Source organism: Letharia lupina (genome assembly GCF_014066315.1).
Source record: "Letharia lupina isolate WasteWater1 chromosome Unknown contig_2, whole genome shotgun sequence".
In the NCBI taxonomy this organism is placed as follows: Eukaryota; Fungi; Ascomycota; class Lecanoromycetes; order Lecanorales; family Parmeliaceae; genus Letharia; species Letharia lupina.
This window is the reverse complement of record NW_023502971.1, coordinates 811,483-832,394: the sequence shown is the minus strand read 5'-3', so window position 1 is coordinate 832,394 and position 20,912 is coordinate 811,483. Positions and strand designations below refer to the sequence as shown.

The following is a 20,912-nucleotide window of genomic DNA, read 5'->3' as shown; positions in this document are numbered from 1 at the left end:
CGACTCCAGTTGCTCAGGAACGGCATGACGAAAGACGACTTGGCCGATCTTGGACCCTGAGCGGCGAGGCGGCTACACCCGACACTACGGAAGGTCTATTGCATTAATGTAGGTTTAGCTCCAGGTAGCTACCGTACGATCACCTGTCTCTTGCATCTACTGATGTAGTCCGCTCAAATTTTCATTGTAAAATTGTTGCTCAATAATTATGTATAGCATTGTCTGGGAAAAAGCCAACGCCTCGTTATTGCGAAAGCCACCTCCAGATTTCGACCCTGTAATCCGGGCAAAACGCCGTCCAACCGTCCTCTGTACATATCTTCTGAAGTTGGCAGCTGATGGCTGGTGGCGTGTCGGATGAATGCTATGGTATGGTATGCCGTAGGGGATAATAAACGCACGCGCGCTCTCGATGTCGGATTGCCCAGTCCTCATACAGGGCGTTTTCCGTAGATTTGGTCGTGTGATGCGAGCTTGATGAAGGATGAGTCGAGTGGCTTATGACTATGAAGGCAGGAGGGTGCGGAGCAGAGGGTGTGTTAAGTTCGAGAGCTTATGGGATGGAGGATCCATGGTTCTGCGACGATGCTGCGGCCCTGACTGGACTGAAGTACGGATGGGCCATCGCTTCCTTAGCGGTCAATCGGTCCTGGATGCAAGGTTAGCTTCGTCGAGATGAACTGCAAATGGCAGACTGATGAAGGCGACATACCTGATGATCGTACCGCAGTAGCTTGTCCAGAAAATCTATGGCATCGTTGCTCACGAATCTTTGATTTTCCGCATTGACGAAACCGTGCCAATTCTTCTTTGGGAATCTCCCGAGTATATCATCGTATTGGGTATCCAAATCGATATCATACTTGTCTAAATATTCAAACAAGTCGTCTGTTCCCAGCACCTTTGCAATCTTGACCAGCTGATCTGAGTTGCTATTGCCATGGAAGAAAGGCTCTTTCCTAAAAATCATGGAGGCGAACATAGCTCCTAATGACCACATGTCCAAGGAGTAGTCGTATTCTTGGAAGTCGACCAGTAGTTCCGGCCCTTTGAAGTATCTTGACGCTACTCTGACGTTGTACTCGGTACCTTGGTGGTAGAACTCTGCCAGTCCCCAGTCGATGAGACGTAGCTACGAATTATTAGCCCTGAAACATGCTGAATAATTAGCTGAGCTCACCTTTCGTTTTTCATGATCTATCATGACGTTGTGAGGCTTTACATCTCGGTGCATTATGCCTTTGCTGTGACAGAAGTCGAGAGCCTAATGACATTCGTTAGCCATTATAGCCTGATGGTCCATTGGCAGCCTCGCGCATACCTTGAGCAGCTCAAATATGTAGTATCGCACATCGTAATCCACAAATTTTGGGTAGAGACTTCGAAAGTCCGTATTGTTGACGTATTCAAATATGAGGGACGGGGTCTTGCTCTGGCTATCTCTCACGACATCCAGCAACGCAACGACATTCGGCCCGCCTGACAAGTTCTGCAGGATTTTGATCTCTCGCTTTATCTTCTTCTTCTTGACCGGCTTGAGGACCTTGATGACGCATTTCTGGTAGTTGACAATGTTGATGCCTTCGAAAACTTCTGAGTATTTTCCGCGACCTGCGCAGTATCAGCGCTGGTAAACATGGCGCAGCATCCACCTATGGCTTATCGTACCTATCTTTCTCACTACTTCGTAGTTTTCCAACACGCCCCATGTGATGTTGACGCTGTCATACTCCCAATAGGACTTCGGCATATGCTGGTTGACATCTGCATATACCCGCGCCATATTTCCTTGATCTCAGCAATGCGCAATTGATTGGGGGTTTACTGCCGCCGTACTAGCATGAAAGACCTCTATCATCCATGGTTGAAATGTCGAAACCAAAGTCTTCCAAAAGATGACTGAGCGCAGAAGGCCGAGAGTGATGTGATGGTGGGGCGACAAAGTTGGATGCAGCCGCTAGGCCCGCGCGCTAGTGCGCTCGCTTGTGTCATTGAATCCGAGGAATCCTCGCATTCGCAGAACTTACAGCACAACACCTGTACTGGGTCACACTACGTTTCACGTGGAGGAGCTCAAGGGGGCGAGGGGGAGGGTTGAGGATGTATTATGATCTCAATGTTCCATACATCGCGAACCATGGAGAGCTGCAACGCACACTGGCATTCCTCTCAGAACGTCAGTGTCCTTCGGTACAGGTCCGCAGGATGTAGAAGACGCTGACCTTGAGGAGTGGGTTATAACACCATTGCATTAGATTTTGCCGTAACTGGCAAGGTTCCCGCCGAAATCTCGAATCAGATACCAACTCCTCTCCCATTCACGATACCAAATTCTCTTCACATCCTTCGCCGCTGCACCCTCCACCTATCCGATCCGTCCCAAAATTATCGACTTCAAGCTCTCAATTCGGCTTACGATGTATTGGCTATTCGTCCCGACAACGAAAAATCACTTCAACAAGCTTGTCAAGCTCTCGAATGCGATCTCATTTCTCTTGACCTGAGCACACGCTTCCCTTTTTACTTCAAGCACAAGACCATGGCCAACGCCCTACAGAGAGGCGTAAAGTTTGAGATCTGCTACGGTCCGGGAATTCTGAATAGTGATGGAGGCGCGTCAAGGAGGAATTTGATCAGCAATGCTACGCAATTGATACGTGCAACAAGAGGTAGAGGTATCGTCATCAGCAGTGAAGCGAAAAGAGCGCTGGCTTGTCGGGGGCCAGCGGATGTAGTGAATTTGGCAGTACTGTGGGGCTTGGGGCAGGAGAAAGGTATAGAAGCTATTGACAGAGAGGCGAGGAGTGCTGTGGTGCACGCAGAGATGAAAAGGAGGAGCTTCAGAGGGGTAATCGATGTGGTCCATGGGGGGGAAAAGCCTGAGAGAGAGCCAGAAAGATTCGCGAAAGGCAAGCAAGAGAAGGGCAAGCGGAAGGCTAGTGTCTTGGAGGGGGACGAAGCCGGAGCGGGCAATCCCACGCCAAAACCAATTTCGAAGAGGGAGCAGAAACGGCAAGCGAAGAAAGCGAGACTTGATACTGGCAAGATTTCGGAAAACAAACCTAAAGAAGCTTCGAAAGGCTCGATTATATCGCCGGAAGATGCTCCCGCGAGTGGAATTCCAAATGGCAACATTAATTGAATCTTTGAAGTTGGGCCATACTCATACATCGGGTCATTTTCCATTCAGATATCTCTATCATGGCGAATAGTCCGACACAAACACTGCGGACTGTGAACGAAGGTACATCTGCATTTGCTTTCTTTCCTAGTCCACGTGCTAAGTGGTGGTCAAGAAGCCCCAGATTCCTGCAGAACAGAGCAGTAAAAACCCTCCAAGCCATGGTGTCAAACTGTAGAAGCAGTTGCGGTCGAGGGAATGTACGTGTTTCGTCAATGTCGATACAGCATTGGTGAAGCCTCAGTCGTGGACTTTTCACCAATATTTTGAAGTCTGAAGCAACGGATGTGCGGAAAATGAATGCCGGAATTGTCATCTGATACCATCAATGTCTTTCTCGAATTTTGTGCGCCAACTTGACACTTGTAGATCTCCGTAGCCGTCTTATCAGTACGACCACCAGCCTGCCAACGGATTGCAAATTCAGTCATATTTCATCCACGACTCTGTTGATTTGACGTGTGATCGGTTGAATGAACGAGCATCTGGAAATAAAACAGTAAATCTGCTTTTGGACCGATCCTCCAGAAGTGTAGATCCCAGAGAGACGTGCTTCAAGGAGCCCAACAGCATAATCAATATAAATGGCACTGAATCCAGCATCTTATAATGCAGGTCAGACTTTCTCCCTCTTTATCCTTCCCACACTAACGCAAGTTCTGCAGCCGGTGTGAGCACAGGTCCAGCGAGTGAACCCCCACCCCCTACGTCCTCCGAAACCACTGCCGCTTTACTTGATGCTTCTGAAAACGATCCTATGGGGCAGCATGAGGGTGGGCAAGATAAGCAAGGTGAAGGTGCTTTAGAGAAGCTGGAGGAGGAAAAGAAGAAGGACAAAGAGTACGAAGGCGGTGGGAAGGATTGAGCATACGCGGAGGAATGACAATGGATGCTACGATTGAGTGATTTACGATGAACGAAGGGCATTTTCTGCTTGGTATCACCCCGGTATACGACTATTAACCTAAGCGCTGACCGATTTGCAATGCATGCAAGCAAACAAGCAAGCTAAAGTGGTTTAATGCATTGTGATGCATGCCATCCTACCTCACTCATACTCATTGTCTGTCTCCACCATCTCCATCATGACCGCACGCGTTCCCACCATCGCATTCCGCTACCATCGTGCGTAGTGACCGACTGATATCCAGTTCTTGGCATAACGGAATTCCTGCTGCCACCGGAGTCGCTGCTCGCTGCGCAAAAATCAGTTGCTTGCTCACCTGCATTCCCATATGCAGGCCCCTTACCTGCTCTTTTGGCACATTATCCATCCCCGACAAGGGGGCCTTGGTCAAACTGCTTAATGAGGTGACGTGGGCTAGACTTCCTGGTACGTGAGTCGGAGGGGCCGAGGTCTCCGATATGGTCGCAGCTGATGTCAATTGGAGCCTCTGAAATGCGCATAGTAGCGTAGGTATGATCATCGAAGACTTGCGTGAACTTGGATGGTTCAAGATGATATGCGTGAACATTCAGAGCTTCTGAAGAGGTCCCCAAAGACTTTGTCCATGGAGAGAGACGCTGTGAAGAGACATCAATTATAAGTTAGAGGGAAATTTTTGTATAATTGCAATCTGATGGCAGGACAGAGTGGACAGTAATGCAGCTTACCTCATCGATATTGTCTGGCGGAATATGCCGTGGTCTGGTGGTCTATTCCTGGTGTTTCACTAGGAAATGCTCAGCTGGATTCGATATCTAATGGTTAGGATCGTTAAGCTCCATGCTCAAACTGACAGGCCATACTCTAGAAAAGTCAAGTTTGGCGTCTCGCGTGGAGTGCATTCCACCTGCGTAAAGCCAACGGGTAACATACTTCAACCTGAATGAAGGAGCAAGCTCTGTCCGCTAACGGGACCTTCTCGCCATGACTTTTCGACCCAGAAAACCCATTGTACACAACGATTATAGGAATCTGTTGCGCTTGACCCATCGAATCCGCATTCCATTTCTAAACCAGACTTCATCCTCTCAAATACAAGAGACTCTGTGGCAAGTCGCCAATGACCCTGCCTCTGCCGCAGTGCCTCCCAAAGCCTACTGGCCACTTCCAGGCTTGAGCCTCACTATCGCTTCCCTGAGTCTACCGACACAAGAAAGTAGGAGGCATGCAACCGCGCTGCTTCAGGACCTCGGAAATCAAGACTGGCCAAAGCTGTTTCCCAAGGCTCAAGCGGCTCGTTCAACACCGGGATATCGTCGACCGTGACACCAGAGATGCTAAGTGGTGAAAATGTTGACCAAGTCCGCCCTCGGCCGCTAATTGTGGATCTGATTGGACTTGGCGATACTCCATTGCGTCAAAGTTCTTCGGTTTCCTCTATACCTTCATGAAGGAGCCCACGGGTCTCTTGAAGTCGTTGTGTATTGGTCTGTCTCAGAAGTTTTTCAATGCTGGCCTCGAGAGATGAACCCCTTCGCAGGCTCGCCAGGTGAACAGATCAGAGGCCTCGTTTCTTCAGGCAAACGCCATTAGTTTGAAATCTCTCAGCTCCGGGATTCCTTGCAATAAACCAAACCCGAAGCATGTAAGGAGGGACAGATGCCCAAGATCCGATGCTAGAGACCTTTGTGAAAAGTTTAAGGCTATCGTATGGGGGAACGGTGTCCACTTGGATAATGTGTGCATCAGTGAACTTGGATCAGAAGACATACTCGAGAATGGGCAGTGTATATGGAATAGGTACCACGACATCGCGAGTGTACCTCTACCCGGAGTTACTTGGAAACCGCGTTCATTTGAATACTTGAGGATACCGCATCGGTGGGCTACTGCGGAAACTCGAGCGGATTAGGCTTGATTGTCGTGATATCAGCAAACACAAACGGGAAAATCGCGTTCTCAGACTTCATGGGCGTTGTGAAGGACATCAATCTCGGATTCTGACAAGGCTACAACGTCAATTGGTGCAACATGGTGACATGGCTTCTTGGTGCACAGGTCTCAGCTGCGGACGCAGTCGGCTGGGACCGCTATAGCTGCCTCATGAGGAGGCTGTTCAGGTTTTAGAACAGACTGCAAGGCCACAAGGTCTCAGGACGTCTCAGGACGAGCTCAGACGGTGAACTGACCGACGAAGGCCAGTATAGCTTCCTTGTACTGTAGACCCAAAGGCCTAGAGTATCCTTTGAGACTGAGCCAAGTCATTTTTCAAGGGTGTGTGCTTCAGTGCATCAGCGCAATCAGTAACAGGGCGTCTAAGCATCGAAATTCTAATCAAGCTACAGCGCCGTGAGGTTCGCCTGTCATACGTCCCACAAGAGCACCTGCCGGGCTTGACAACGACCAAATCGACTAGGTACTGAAGGATCCCAGAGCGCTCTGCTGAGCCCGCCAGCTCTTAGCTTTGGAATAGTGGTCACGGGCAACATGCAAGGCCATTGCTAAGCGCACAGTCTACAGCATCTCGAATCTAGAGGATTACTGTTGTATTTGCAGTAGAATTGCAACGCTTCAAGAGGCTCAAAATCCTCTGTGCAGTATTAAAAGGCATCTCCGTAGCTCCCGTAGTCCGCCGAGCTATATTTGAATTGTGCCAAAGCTGACGCCGTTCGTGTTCCTACCCAATATCAAAAGTAATGTTGGCCGCAGCTCTATGTCTGGCTACCCGGGACGTGCAGGAAATCAGCAGTGAATGGTCAATGGGCAGGTCTACAAGGCAGGATCCCGATCGGGTTGGCGCGATGCAGGCTTGAGACGTTGGTAAGGTACAATAAAGTAGGTCTACCACTCCCCTTTCTTCTTTTCCCCAATTCCTCACCTGTCTATTCTCTCTATCTTCTTTGGACTAAAAGATCTGGACAAGTCTTACATCTAAGATGCTGGGGAACTTCAAAGAAGCGTTGAATTCGACACATTTCGTCCGCATTCCACTTGTGACTCGCGCATCGCTCCCACAGCTCTTGAAATCATACAGTCGCATTGAAAAGGGTACCATTTCCGGTGTTATACCTAAAGGTGCATTCACTCACCCTGCTAATCTACATCTCTCGCTCGGGGAATTGAGCCTCACCACTCGCAGAAAATTCGAGGCTGCTTTGAAGATACTCAGGTCAGCGATAGCGCGACACGGAGACAGGCCACTCACTGCTCACGTCGTCGGGATTGGGAATTCTTTGCTTTCACATTATTCCAGAGATCTTCCAAGAGCCTTGCGACTCTTCTCAAGACTGGAAGACCCTACCAAATCTCTCCAAAGGTTTTGTCAAGGCGTCAACTCAGACCTTCGAGATGAAGGCCTTATGGAGCTAAGACCCTTTGAAAATGGTCAAGTACCTCTTCAAACAAGAGTGATGGATACTCGCCGCCTTGCCAGGGACCCAACAATGGATAAGCAGCATAAACGGTCGAAGCCAAGAATTGATGCTACGAATATACATCGAAAGTATAAAGACTTTGTATTGATGGAAGATGTGCGGCTTCAAGAGCTGCATATCAGCGAGATCGGGCTGAAGAAGGTGCAATACGAAGACGTCATGGTGGCTGGATACCGCAATATAGTGACTGTCGCTCTTCCTGGCAATGCTGGAGACGGTACGGAACCACTACAAGCCAAAACGGAAGTTAGGATCCCGGTTCGAACTCCACGTTACCGGGTCCGATAGGACACTCCTTTACGAGAAGACCAAGGATCCGTTTGAGTGACACAATCATCCATTTCAGACGCACTGGCTCTTGCGGAACAACGACCTCATCAGCATACATATAGCCGAATTAATAATGCTCACGAGGAACGGGGTGGGATGGCAAGATTCATGGGGAAGAGATCATCGATCCGCGTACTTGTTTTGCACAGACGCACGGGAAATGATACGGTCCAATGCGCAAAGACCTGCCAACTCAGTTCGTCTCGCAGAAGTTCCCATCAACCACACCTCCCACGTGATGAGGCCGTTGCCAACAGCAACCCAGCAGATAATCTCCGGAAACACGGATCGAGACGAGAAGATTGATGAGATATGTGGGCCCTACGGCCCTACTGTATACATTAACAACCAACCAACCAACCAAGACATTTACAGCTGCAGCATCAAACGTGGCTCCCAACACTCATTCCCGTCGGCCGAGGAGATCTGTATCATACATATACTCCATACACCATCTGTCATTCATTGGCTGCACCAAGGTATGCCGCTGGCTTGAGATACATCAGCAAAACGTCTCCCGGCAGATCCACCACCGTGCGGACGGAAGCAACCCTCGAACCGAATTGGCAAATGCTTCGGTTCCGGACCATGTGTCAAAGTGGGTCTGCCAAAATAGGAAAGTTGAGAATCTACGGTATCAAATGCTTTGCCCAAAGGGATGGAGACCCTTGATGCTGTTCTAAGAGATAGCAACAGATTTTTCGTAGGTAGGGTACGACGCCGATAGATCGCTTGGTCCTGGATATGGGTTTGTAGATCTACTGAACATGGCCTTAACGCCCAGGCGCCCTTCAGGCTGGGCAGTGCCATGTGATAATGTATGTACATTTGATGAGTGCGGAAGTCGATGTGAGCTTTATCGTTATTAAAATCAAAGCGCAAGATGCAGTATAATTCATTGAGTCCTGTCGTCCTCGTCAAATTCGCTCCCCAACAATGACTGTACGGGCGTACCGCCCGCTCATATTCCCAATTCCGAGCCAATACCCAATATTCAAGGCCAGCAACCAACCTATGTGCAGGAAGACTATCGCAACGCCTTTGCCCTTTTCCCCTATGTACGCTTTTGCCGATGCTACAATTGCTTTGGAACTAGTTGTAGAACTGTTTGGAACTAGTTGTAGAACTGACTCCTCTGGAAGCTCTCAGCTGAAATATCAGCCGCTTTGCTCTCAACCTTTGGACCCTTAGCCTCGACCTTGAGACTATTACTTCTGCTCCCTTCTCCGCTCCCAGCGGCAGCTAAAGATGACATGGTGTTCACGCGCCCGCCATCATCGATTTGCGGTTGCTGTTTTCTTTGGATTCCTTCGAGATAGAGGCCAGGAAGATAACCCACACGCCCGTCTCGCGCTCTACACCTCCACCAATCGCTTGGATTGCCCATCGGATCTGATTTGCTGAGCACAGCGACGAGATCGCCTTTCTTGACCTCGAGGTCTATACCTTCGGTAGGCGAACCGCCTTGAGTCATGCTTTCTGGTGTGTAGTCGTACAGCAGACGACAGAAGTCCAATTTCGAAGGATCGATCGGTTGATGTGGTTGCTGTTCCTGCATCGGCTGCCCATCAGGCCCGAGTATCATTCTGCCCTCCTGATTGTACAGATTCTGCTGTTCCTCATTCTGTCTCGCTAGACTCCGTATTATTTTCGTCATAAGATACGGCAACCCAATCACAGCGGCTAGGAATATCAAGAACGGTTTCTTTGAAGGTGTTGGTTGGCCGTTTGGGAGAAGAGAGGGACCTGACGGAGACAGTCCTTGGAATGATGCGAACGCCGAGGGAGTGAGTGATGTGGCGTCCGCGGGTGGAGGTCGGCCAGTGACTTTGGCGAAGAGTGTGCGAAGCCAGCGGAGGACGGTAAAGATGCCGAGTATGGAACCGAGGGTTGTACGGAGGGTGGAAAATTGTTCGGCCACTTGTACCATTGCTGTATCACCCCCACAGTCAGCAAACGTCTTGCATCAGCATGTAGGAGTAAGGCCTGGGTGGACAAGGAACAAGATCATAGGAAAAGAAGGAACACACCAAAGAAACTCGAATGCGTAGCCATGTAAGTACTTTCCAACATCTGCGCAAACCCCCCAAACGCCCCGACCAAACTCTCAATAATCTGAAACGTCGCCTGCGTGCTCTGACTGAACGTATTCGTCAAACTATTCGGATCATTCGAAACCCCATTGCCCATCATGCCCGGCTGACCGTACATTCCTCCTCCGTAACCTCCCATTCCCATTCCCCCCATTCCTCCCATGCCGCCGTACATGGAGCCGTAGCCCCCGCCATACATCGAATTGCCCATGCCGCCAAACCGCGAATAGGGCGAGGAGTAGCCTCCTACGCCGGAGTAAGAGGAGGAGGAGTAACGGTTTTGGTTAACGGGGGAGTACGTTGAAGAATTGCGATTTACGACGGAGGCGAGGGAGGAGGGTTTGTCCGGGAGAGCGGGCGGTGAGGAGGACGAAGTTATTGGGGTTGTGGTGTGAGGATTTGCGGTCGAGGTTGAGGATGCGCCGGTAGCTGTTCATTCACTACCATGAGCTCGCTGTCCTAAAAGGTACAGTGCTCCAGGACTGTGTAGGGCTCACCAGGACACCTACCAGCTGCGTTTGCCCTTTCCCAGGGCTTGGGCGGTGATACCGCCGCCATGATCAGGGAGACTGATTCTCTGGAAGGCTACAAAGCACCTCAAACCTTCAATCGGCGTATTCCCGCCAATTTGGCGTGCAGTCTTCGCGGGGTTATTTATCTCTTCATGTTTCCGCTGGGCGTGGAGAAAAACGACATGCGGGTGAGTGCTGCCTTGTTCTTCCGGGTGAAGGATTTGCTAGTTAGGGAGAAGTACTGTATATATTGGATGGATTGCGGCCGGTTGGTATTAGGAGATTGGTGAATGTTCACAATAGATGGGCTTTGCTTTCAAGGTCTGTTTTGAAGGTGTGTAGCCCCGGCTCCAGCGTTTGGGCTTGGCGGGAGTGATAGAGTACGAGTAGCCTCGGCTTGGATGACGCTGATGAATTGGGCTAGGCCTAAAAATATTATCCCAACGGCGCAACGGCAGATCTTAGATCCTGTACTTTTGCGAGGAGAAAAAGTTGAATAATATGGTCTTGGTATATTTGTGATTGCGTCTCGTCAGTGTCTTTGAGACGAGCCTGGCCTCATACTTCATCACGAAGGGATCTTGCAAATCTCTCAAAGAAGCCATGGTTCCATCTTTGAATTTGCACCACATCTGACTACGAACAGTGGGCTTTTGTACGTACGTATAAAAACCAGCTACAGAGCCAGATGCTTGGACTTGCCATACTCGTCTACCCAATCCGACACTCTATCCCGCTCGTTCTCTTTGTTCTTAACCCTCCATCTTGAACACGCTTCCCTCCTCGTTGACCCACCCATTCACCACGTCCTCATTCAGAGTCGTATCAAACGACTGGCCATCGCCCAGAACCCTGATGGCAGCGACCTCATGCTCCCCTGCGATCACCACTGCAGCCGTAATGCTTCCGCCAGTAGGGCGTCGAAACCAATCACTGCTTCCTCCGGCTGGTGCCATGTGCAATGTCGATTTGCAGCGAAAGTTCCCAGAGTCGAGAACCTCGAAGAGATCGAATTCGCCACATCCAGACGTCCAGCTGTAGAAGGTTGAAATGTCAGCGTGTTTCCTTTGAGGCAATTGACTTGAGCGACAAGATGGCTCCAGAAGATCAAGTGGGCTTCTTGCTCCAGAAGCAAGACTGGCGGCACATGTTGCGGTACGAAGAATAAACAGGTTGTATCAAAACGAACGTACCATGAGCACTCGGCGTTGGTGCCGTACTGAGATGTCAGAGGTATGTGCGCGTTGAGAAGCCAAATGGCGGGCATGTCGCCATTGAAGGTAGTGGAATTCGTGAGAGGCATAGAGAATTCGAGGAGAAAGACCTTCTGGGCGCCCGAGAAGCCATCTAAGTCGCCCCTAAGTTAGCAGTCGGGAGAGGAGAGAAAGGGAAAGCGCGATTTACGGTATGCAACCCCTCCAGGACGCGTGAATCCACAGCCTCCGTCGTCGCAACTTTGGTCGGTCATGATGATTACTTCGGTGTCGTCTTCAATCATCGCATTCGAGAGTACTTGGGGTGAGGCGGCGCCAGATTGGCCGTCAGAGGAAGCGTAGGAAAGAGAGGCACCAAAGCTGTTGCGGTCGTCAGCATTTCTATCCCGTTTCCACATGGTCAAAAGTTCCCTGACGCTGGTCCACCAGCGCTGGTCCCAGAAACCCCATCCGTCCCGCCGAAGTGATTGAGAAACGTCAGACCCTCGACCGCACCGCTTGCTGCGTTGAGATAAGCCTGACGAGTCCAACCTTCGCCCGTTGCTGGTGCACTCGATGTACTCGAGCTCGACGTGCTTGTAGTCGTGGAAGAAGACAAGGTAGAGCTCTGATAAGTCATATTCGTGTCTTCGGTCGTGTCAGCATCAGAAGTCGAAGCACTCGTGTCATCGATAGCTCCCAGTACAGGCGCATCGGTAGCGACACCAGGCCCAGCATAGACGTTCGTCCATGAAACAAGCTGACCATCGATAGTAGCGGATACCAGATCACCGACAGCACGCTTCGAAAGCCGAGACTCTTCGACTCCTTTGACCTTGCCGTGGCGATCGTGAAGGTGCTGATGCCCACCATGATGGCGCACTGCTGCGGCTGCGGCTGCATGCCGTCGATGGTGGCCATTCGGTTCAGTGCTTCGCTTCTCGTTGGCGATAGTCGTGGGCATATAGACGGCGATTTGTTTCAGCCAAGTGGGACCGCGAATATGTAAAGAGAGCTTACGAAGACCTCTAATTAGCAAAACACCATCAAACCGTTTCAATCTCGTGGGGAACCAACCTCTTCGTTCAACGGAGACAGTGAGCCACTGTAGTTATAACGCACGCTACTGCAGTCGCCAGTATTCGCGTTCATGTCTGTGATCTTTTCATAAGAACCGAAGCCCGGGAAACTCGCATATGTGACGGCGGTCACCTCGGAGCAATACCAATTGCCGTTGATCTCCTGGGCCGTACCAGCTGCGCATTGGGCGGTGACCCCATCGAAGAGAAGAAGTGAGGGGATAACAACCGTTAGAAAGGTACGCATATTTCTTGAGGGTGATATCTTTGATGGATAACAAGTGAGTGTGACGGGGGCCTGACGCTATCGTAACGACTGTGATGGGATGTATTTTGAGGGATCGAGATCTGGGCTTCACTTGGGTGCTATCTCTCTGTTGACGCGGCCTCCGGGTACCTGCAGTCCTGGGTCTGACCTAACCTGTTCGGTTAACACATTTCATGCTCAACCGTACCCTTGCAAACGGTCCATATGGTAGGTAAGCAGCCCAATAGACTGTCTAGATCAATGACGCACACACCCCGAGTAGGGCACTGCAGTATCAATGGCGTTGAAGGAGTGTCACAATCGTGTCCAACGGTCTCTTACCACATGAGTAGTTCAAATCACAAGGGCCAAATGCGAACTTCCTTCATCAAAAGTAAGAGGATCGAGCAAAAGTCATGCATGCATAGAGGGGGGAGAAAGCAGGCGAAATATCGAAACTCGTTGACTGTCGCACGGCTCAGGTCTTTCCCATTTTCGCACACTGTTATAACTCTTCACCAGAACAAGTCGACTATTCCATACTTGGAAATTCCCCAAAAGAATAATATCTTTGACGTAGGAAACCCAGCCAGCTTCCCTTCACTACTCCCATCGATAATATTGAGATCAGATCTCTCCCATTCCCGCACACTGTTATAACTCTTCACCAGAACAAGTCGACTATTCCATACTTGAAATCCCCCAAAAGAATAATATCTTCGACGTAGGAAACCCAGCCAGCCTCCCTTCCCTACCCCCATCGATAATATTGAGATCAGATCTCTCCCATTCCCGCACACCGTGATGCCTCTTCACCAGACCAATCCGACTGATCCATCTACCTCGAAATATCCCCAAAAGAACAATCCACAGCTCCCTTCCCTTCCCTTCCCTTCCCCACTCAAACCAACACCATCCACCCCTCCTCCATCCCCCCCCGCCCTTCCCATCCCACCCCATCCCGAGCACCAACCGCACCACCTCTCCAGGCTCAGAAACCTCCTCAGGACCGAATCCCCTCCACGCCCTCCTTCCCCCTCCAATCCCCCTCCCCACATCCACACCTCCGGCACCACTTCGCGCGCCCCTACACACTCAAGGTCGACGCGCGGCTCCTGGGGGATTTTTCCGACGACGAAGAGAGAGAGAGATGTGCCAGCGGCAGGCACCACGGTGCGCTAGTCACTCTCTTCCATCGTTTGCCGGGGGGGGGAAACCAAAGCCGCCGGAGCTGGGACGTTATGAGGGGGTGGGGATTACGGGACCTCGGGAAAATCCGAAAGAAAACAACAGAGGAGAGGAAGACGACGTTGGAGAGTGGGGAGTATGGTGGATCGAAAGGAGGGTGGTTGGTGGTGGAGGAGGATGTGGGGGTTGGATGGGAGGGAGCCTGGAAGGGCACATTGAGGGGAAGAAGGATTCGGGTATGATGCCCCCGGTTAGCGGAATAGGAGGAGGGTGTCTCAGACACCACCACGCGCACACACCCGCACGACTCCGGAACTCCCTCTCGGAGTGTGGGTGGTCGTTCGAACATGCGCACGGATGGGCTGTAGGGGAGTGGGAAGGGCGGGCGAGCTGTCGAGAAGGATGGCAACTTCGGGCGAGCACGGTGAGCGACGAGCGCGATGCGGAAGGGGGGATTGGAGGAGGAGGAGGAGGGGAGGGGGTGCGGTGGTTTTGCGGAGCTTGTCATGCTGCCTGGTTGGGTTGAAGGCCTAGAACGGGTGTTGAATGATCGTTTTCAGCGATCGAAATCGCTGGTCTGGTTGGCCGCAACGTGCCCTGTTGTGTAGTTCGAGACGTCGGTCATGAAGCTCGCATCCATCTTCTATTCAAGGCCTCGCTCGGGGGTAAATGTCACGGTGCATGGGGGCTTCGACGGGTCACAGCACTATACATTATTGCGCGTAAGATGTAAATGATATTTTAGACATACGCACCAAACCACCGGCTAAACGGACATGACACAAGAGTTACGCCAGCGCACCACTCGGAGCCCAGAGTTTGGTCATTGACATTTGAAAGGTTATGCCAGATATCCGCTTAGTTACCGCTGGAGAGATTGCAATATAACCAGTCAAAGGTATACATGGGTATAAATGGCTCGCAGTATATCTCTGGAAGGGCCCTGCAAGGGTACTCGAAGCAAAATACATGCAATGCTGCCCCAGACCAGATGAAGTCTGTGGGTTGGTGGTCAGCGAGAGCACTTCAGTAGCTGCAACATTCATGTGACTTACGTTATATGAGATTTTCGTACTCTGAAGCTTAGCCCACGCTAACTTTGACATGCATAGATCCCGCGGGCGGGTTGGTATTGCATCCTGTGTCCTCTTGACCGGGCTTGTAGAAACCGCACCCGTTAGAATCACTGACGTCAAATCCATCGACGGTCACACTGATTCCACCGCTGTTGACATAGTTGTTCGCTTCGACGGAATAGTCGTAGCCGCTCCAGGCCCCGTTGTTGGTGTCCGAGAAATCGGCCTCGCCCCAAGGGCAATTGAACTGACCGTTTTCGTTCCTGTCGCAGACCTGAGAGAATGAAACCTGACTATTAGCGGCGACGCCGATGACAGCATTTTCGTTGGCCGCAAGATCGAAGAGGAACCAGGCGTTGCGGCTCGCGCCGGTCATAGTCCGACCAGCAGTCTGCCAGTCATCTCCAACTTTGTTCCACAAAGCGATAGTGACTGGGCTCTTGGCAGCGAAGGTGATGGAGTAATCATGGCCGTCGGTATTGCAATCGCTTAAGGGCAGCAAGTTCTGACCATATGGCTCGCCAACATTGCCTCGGTATGCGTCCCCACTGTTTGCTGATAATGTAGCGGCGCCATAGGTGCTGTATTTTGTGCTATCGGCTGACGTGCACCCGCCAGGGCATTTGCTGCCGTCTCCCATGTAGACTGCATTAGATCGGCTCGTGTCGCCCTTTGTCCAGACGCTGCTGAGGTCATTGCAGATGCCAGAACCAGAACCAGAATCGGAGCCGGAGCCGGAGCCGGAGCTGGAAGCTGAACTAGTGGATGCCGGGGGGCTTGAAGCGGGTGTACTGGACGATGTAGAACCGCCCACAGTCCCTGACCCCGTTTCGGGTACGCTGGCTGGTGCTGGATTTGCTGGGGCTGGGTTTGCTGGAGCTGGATTTGCTGGGGCTGGATTTGCTGGGGCCGGGCTAGAAGACTTGCTGCTGGGATCGCATTTGCCTCCGGCGCATATGGACGCCCAATCAAGATCTTGAAAGGTTCCGGGGGCATAGGTGGCCGGGTCGCTGAAGTCTGTACGCTTCTGGTGAAGCAGGTCAGCAAGGTCTCGCCTGTGCTTATGTAGTTGATGGTGCGTCGGATGAGCAAGGACGCATTCGAGGCTCAGGGCCGCCAGGACCAAAGCCTGGTATGAAAGTTGCATTGCGATGTATAATTGCTAAGTATTGCGGAAGCTATGTGTGGGTAATGATGACGCTGATGATAGATAGGTTTGCTAGATGCGAAGATTGAGTGGAAGTGAGTCTGAAAGGAGTGTTGTCAGCGATAAGGTGTTTGGTAAATGAGTGTAACGTTAAGAGTAGCAAAGCCTCGGAAGCAACGTGAACAATTGAAGAGACTGGACAGTACTTGAAGAGTACAATAGGGAGCTGAGGCAGAGTGAATTCAAGGCTATGGCGGAGTGAATGTTTGTATGTAGGATCAGGCAGTTCGAATTCTACATTGGTTGGGCAAGGGACAAAGGCCGAGACTCGAAGTGAATGGAACAGTCATGCTCCTTTGGCTGCCCGACAATGCGAAGCAAGCACACGTGGCTGAGGGTGGCGGTATTGATAACAATGAAACGGGGTGCGTTTAGGTCGTACCTGCTATTGAACCTGGGGCCAGCGCGTTCTAGAAGCGATATGTTTGGATGTTTAAGGAGTGAATGGGACTGTAAAAGAGTGTTGGTTTCGAGGAAAGAAGCAGAGATCAAGAAATGAGTGACTTGATTTCTGTTCCAAGATAGTAAAGAAAGGCAATGAAGTAAGAACGACAGAGAAGACAGCGGCGACGACGAGGTGAGACGTGTGGGGGGGGAGGTAGGCAGGAAAACGAATCCAGGGGTAGGGGTAGCTAATTTCGCTAAGGGGCTTGGCGCTAGGATTCCATGCGGCCTTTTAAGTCTCTTAACACAAGCGAATGCCCCTTTCTCCAATCGCCAGTTTATGTCGTGCGTGATTGTGTTTGGCAGTGCGCCGGAAACGTCAAGATGATTCGTTGTCCTTCTTTTGGGCTGGAGACCGAGGTCGATGATTGCCGATGGCGATGACTGCCTCCAATCCGCTGACTCTCTCCTCCCCCGTACCTGGCAGCCCTGATCGGAATGTAAATAATAAACATCTTGTATCTGGTATGAGCGCAACGCGATGAAACCAAAACACTGCACACCTATTCAGAGACCCTGACTTCTGTTATTCTTCTTTTTGTCAGAACATCAACATCTTACCTTGCCGTGCTCCGTGGTGACGGTAAATGATGCAAATTTTGGACATGTTCGGGGCTGTCGCAATCTCGCATTCAAGACGCTGACATGCAGCAAGAAGGCGTCGTCGCATTGCCAATGATATGCTCTGTACTCCTCCTTCATCGTACAACATATGCTCCACTATTAGACGCGTGACAATTCTCTTGCATACTCATCTGGCAGATGGGAAGTGTTGGATAAAAGTCCACAAAAGAAAAGCTGACCTGGTATCTATACTTATCTAGCCGCCTTCGATGGCGTTGGTGTTGCTTTTCGTGGCTCATGCCACCTGCAAAGCCTTCTGTCCCAGTGGCCAAGAACATTTTTCGTGCGACGAAACAGAACGAAGGAAACGGAGGCATGCTTCTCTTATATAGCACGGAAATATTAAGGGATTTGATAATCAATACCCTTCAGCTGAGGGTTGGTCTGTTGGGTTGTTGGCTGTACACCGATTCACCCAGCTTACGGTTAGGCCGAATGCTCCAGCTTGATGGAGCCACGAAGGATTCCAACGGGTCTCTTCAGGAAAATCTACGTCGTGATTCGACAACAGACACTTTTCCTCGTATTGAACGCGCGCTTATCTCGTGTTGGATATGATCTTCTCCGTATTCTTACCCATAGCTTTGCACACTTTCCCTTCCTGGATCAGCAGGCCGTTGACAGGCCACAGAATTCACCGGAAGTTGGGTCTGATGCCATGATACTAGAACTATATTACACATAACTGATACTATAATCTATGTTCAAAAATTTCAAGGGAGTGAAGTCGTGAAATATCTCCAGCATCCAAGCAGGACTTGGAATGCACGCTCATCGCAGATGCTTGTCCTCGCCAGCTATGCTCATCATACACTGAACGTCTTCGGCCAGTTTAGACGTTGTTGTCGCCGTTTGTCTTCTCCGCATCCGTGATTTGAGTCGTCGCTGTCCCCGTCGCACCAGTAAAATCCCCACTCTTCCTGCCGTTCATACCAGACGCCCTTTTGCTAGCCCTCTTGCTCTCAGCTTCCTGTTTCCTCTCCATCCGATTGTGTTCTTCCGCCGCTAAGCCCGTTTTTGTCACTTCATGCGTCCTGCTCAACGTCTTCTTCTTGATGAATAGACTCAGGGCCAGCCCAACTACTGCAACGCAAACGTAGAAGATCCACATCTCTCGTAGACTTGCCACATAGGTGGCTCTCACTGTATGTCTACCTGGCTCTGGGAGACTCTTCACGACTGATGTAGCGGCACCTGCGCCACCACCACCGAGTGCAGAGCCGATTTGCTGGTTCGTAGCTGCGATTAGGGTCGATTCGCGCTTTTTCATTGCGTTTTGGAAGATGACGCCGCCAATGACAACGGAGATGGAGGTACTGAGATTGCGAATGAAACCAAAGGTCGCTGTGGCAGTTGCGATATCCCTCGGAGGCACAAGGGTTTGTAGGGCTATAAGAGGTGCCTGAAAGTTTGGTCCCACACCAATACCGGCTATTATTTGAAAGGGAAAGATGCGACCCCAAGTACGACCGACAGGGAGGTCGATGTAGAGACCGAAGCCAACAGTCATGAAGAACAGTCCGAGCCAGATAGGCGGGAGGTAGTGCCCTGTCTTCTTGATGAAGATGCCGACGAAGGCGGAGGTGAAGGAGAGAGAGATCACGAAGGGAAAAAGGTAGACTCCGCTCAGAATGGGGTTGGCGCCGAGGACGGCCTGAAAGTAGAGAGGGAAAAAATAGGCGCCGGAAATGAATACCATGCCGTGAACGAAGCAGACCCCTAGCGCAGCGAGGTTGGAAAGTTTGGAAAAGAGGCGGAGTGGCATCATGGGGTATTTGGCCACTTTCCATTCGTTGATGAAGAAGAGAACAATGGTGACGACGCCAAATACCAGTAGGCAGACGACTGTGGCGGAGGACCAGGGAAAGGATACACCGCCATATTCGAGGCCAAGGAGGAACATGACAGTGCCGCCGGTTACGAGTATGACACCGAGCCAGTCAATGGCTTTCAAGCCGTCTAGGATGGGTGTTTTTGGTGTTTCAATGTCGAGGAAGATGACAATGATGGCGAAGGCAATACCATCAAAGGGAACTGAGGAGACATTAGCGGGATCCGAGCCCAGAGATGGAAGGCAGATGGAGACATACGGTTGATGTAGAAACACCAGCGCCACGAGACTTTCTCTGTGAAGATACCTCCGAGTATTGGACCGACAGCACTTGCAATGCCCCAAACGGCCCCAATCATCCCAAAATATTTGCCACGATCTCTGTGAAATTGATTAACCTCAGCATCCGTGACCTAGGGGAGAATGGATTATACCTCATGCTGAACAAGTCGCTTATGCAAATATTAGCTAAAATGATCAAGCCTCCACCTCCTGTTCCTTGAATGACTCGACCCGCAAGGAGCATCTGAACGTTGATACTCAAAGCCGATATGAGAGAGCCAACGAAGAAAACAGCGTTGGCCACCAATATGATTGGCTTGCGACCCCAGATATCACTGATCTTCCCCCATGTAGGCGTCGCTGCTGCCGCTGCCAGAAGGTAGGAGGATCCTATCCATGTGTAATCGGCTTCCGAAGAGTGGAAATGTGCGGTGATCGTCGGGACGGCAGTTGTGATGATAGTCTTGGTAGGTGTCAGTGGAAATACGGGTGGAGGATATGCGCGAGTCTCACGGTATCTAGAGCAGCAAGAAACACAGCGATCTGAACCCTTAATTAGCAATGCTCGCATTCGAACTTCCCAAACTCAGTTTCCCTCACCATGAGCGATCCCATAATCAACGCAACCTTCCCTTTGCTCCGCTCCGGTGCTTGCGGTGGTATTGGTGGCTTCTCTTCTACCGCTGCATCCTCCTTCGCCTCCATGACTTCATCTGATCCATTCGAGGGTCTCTCAACCGACCCATTGGGAGCAGTTTCTGATAATGGATCACCAACGCTTTCTTTATCATCGGCTCCCACTCCTGCCACGGCGACATCTTCGAGGCGCTCAGCCTGAGAGGGTTCTTCAACTGTTGATGACATGACAAATGAAGGTATTGAAGGTATCACAGTTTGATTGTGACCGAAAAGTGGCGCGCAGTCTCCGAGTGCACAGAGTGGCCCTTTGTGTCCTGAGGGAGCTGTGACTCACGATGCATGTGAGAGCGATGTCGGAAGGGTAACGACAACATTGGAGGCAAAAAAGGGACAATGAGCAAAAATGTTTGCGCCTCGGCATTTACTAAACCCGAAGATTCCATCAGCCGATACGGGTCATCGATCTTACTTGATTTGGCGGATCTCAAAAGCTTGTCTGATTGCTTGATATCGCTAGCGTAACAACAATAAAGTACATGTAGAAATGTCATTATGTCAAACGGTAAAGTATTTTACATATATGTAATTAGATATTCAATTGTGGAAGTGAAGTTCTGCTAGAGGTCTCGGGAGAGAGAGTCTTGAGATGGGATGTACTACGAGGTC

General features: G+C 50.8%; 8 protein-coding genes across 8 annotated transcripts; 3 read left to right on the top strand and 5 right to left on the bottom strand.

Moving 5' to 3' along the window:
* Positions 1–553: 553 nt before the first annotated feature.
* Positions 554–1,783, bottom strand: HO133_004336 (uncharacterized protein; the record flags this gene model as incomplete). The annotated part of the gene is made up of 5 exons (XM_037295254.1): positions 554–649; positions 713–1,132; positions 1,181–1,264; positions 1,322–1,611; positions 1,669–1,783. 5 exons carry the CDS (start codon positions 1,781–1,783, stop codon positions 554–556), a joined length of 1,005 nt encoding a protein of 334 aa, XP_037157255.1.
* Positions 1,784–2,100: 317 nt separating this feature from the next.
* Positions 2,101–3,142, top strand: HO133_004335 (uncharacterized protein; the record flags this gene model as incomplete). Its single annotated transcript, XM_037295253.1, has 2 exons — positions 2,101–2,176; positions 2,232–3,142. 2 exons carry the CDS (start codon positions 2,101–2,103, stop codon positions 3,140–3,142), a joined length of 987 nt encoding a protein of 328 aa, XP_037157254.1.
* A 623-nt stretch (positions 3,143–3,765) lies between these two features.
* On the top strand, positions 3,766–4,046 carry HO133_004334 (uncharacterized protein; the record flags this gene model as incomplete). The annotated part of the gene is made up of 2 exons (XM_037295252.1): positions 3,766–3,796; positions 3,847–4,046. The coding sequence occupies 2 exons, from the start codon at positions 3,766–3,768 to the stop codon at positions 4,044–4,046; spliced, it is 231 nt and encodes a 76-aa protein (XP_037157253.1).
* A 2,957-nt stretch (positions 4,047–7,003) lies between these two features.
* On the top strand, positions 7,004–7,789 carry HO133_004333 (uncharacterized protein; the record flags this gene model as incomplete). The annotated part of the gene is made up of 1 exon (XM_037295251.1): positions 7,004–7,789. One exon carries the CDS (start codon positions 7,004–7,006, stop codon positions 7,787–7,789), a length of 786 nt encoding a protein of 261 aa, XP_037157252.1.
* Positions 7,790–8,945: 1,156 nt separating this feature from the next.
* HO133_004332 (uncharacterized protein) lies at positions 8,946–10,482 on the bottom strand (the record flags this gene model as incomplete). Its single annotated transcript, XM_037295250.1, has 3 exons — positions 8,946–9,763; positions 9,862–10,353; positions 10,434–10,482. 3 exons carry the CDS (start codon positions 10,480–10,482, stop codon positions 8,946–8,948), a joined length of 1,359 nt encoding a protein of 452 aa, XP_037157251.1.
* Positions 10,483–11,188: 706 nt separating this feature from the next.
* On the bottom strand, positions 11,189–12,955 carry HO133_004331 (uncharacterized protein; the record flags this gene model as incomplete). The annotated part of the gene is made up of 5 exons (XM_037295249.1): positions 11,189–11,471; positions 11,630–11,783; positions 11,841–12,010; positions 12,067–12,644; positions 12,752–12,955. 5 exons carry the CDS (start codon positions 12,953–12,955, stop codon positions 11,189–11,191), a joined length of 1,389 nt encoding a protein of 462 aa, XP_037157250.1.
* Positions 12,956–15,226: 2,271 nt separating this feature from the next.
* Positions 15,227–16,366, bottom strand: HO133_004330 (uncharacterized protein; the record flags this gene model as incomplete). The annotated part of the gene is made up of 1 exon (XM_037295248.1): positions 15,227–16,366. One exon carries the CDS (start codon positions 16,364–16,366, stop codon positions 15,227–15,229), a length of 1,140 nt encoding a protein of 379 aa, XP_037157249.1.
* A 1,960-nt stretch (positions 16,367–18,326) lies between these two features.
* On the bottom strand, positions 18,327–20,471 carry HO133_004329 (uncharacterized protein; the record flags this gene model as incomplete). The annotated part of the gene is made up of 5 exons (XM_037295247.1): positions 18,327–19,528; positions 19,585–19,706; positions 19,760–20,070; positions 20,121–20,150; positions 20,208–20,471. 5 exons carry the CDS (start codon positions 20,469–20,471, stop codon positions 18,327–18,329), a joined length of 1,929 nt encoding a protein of 642 aa, XP_037157248.1.
* Positions 20,472–20,912: the final 441 nt, after the last annotated feature.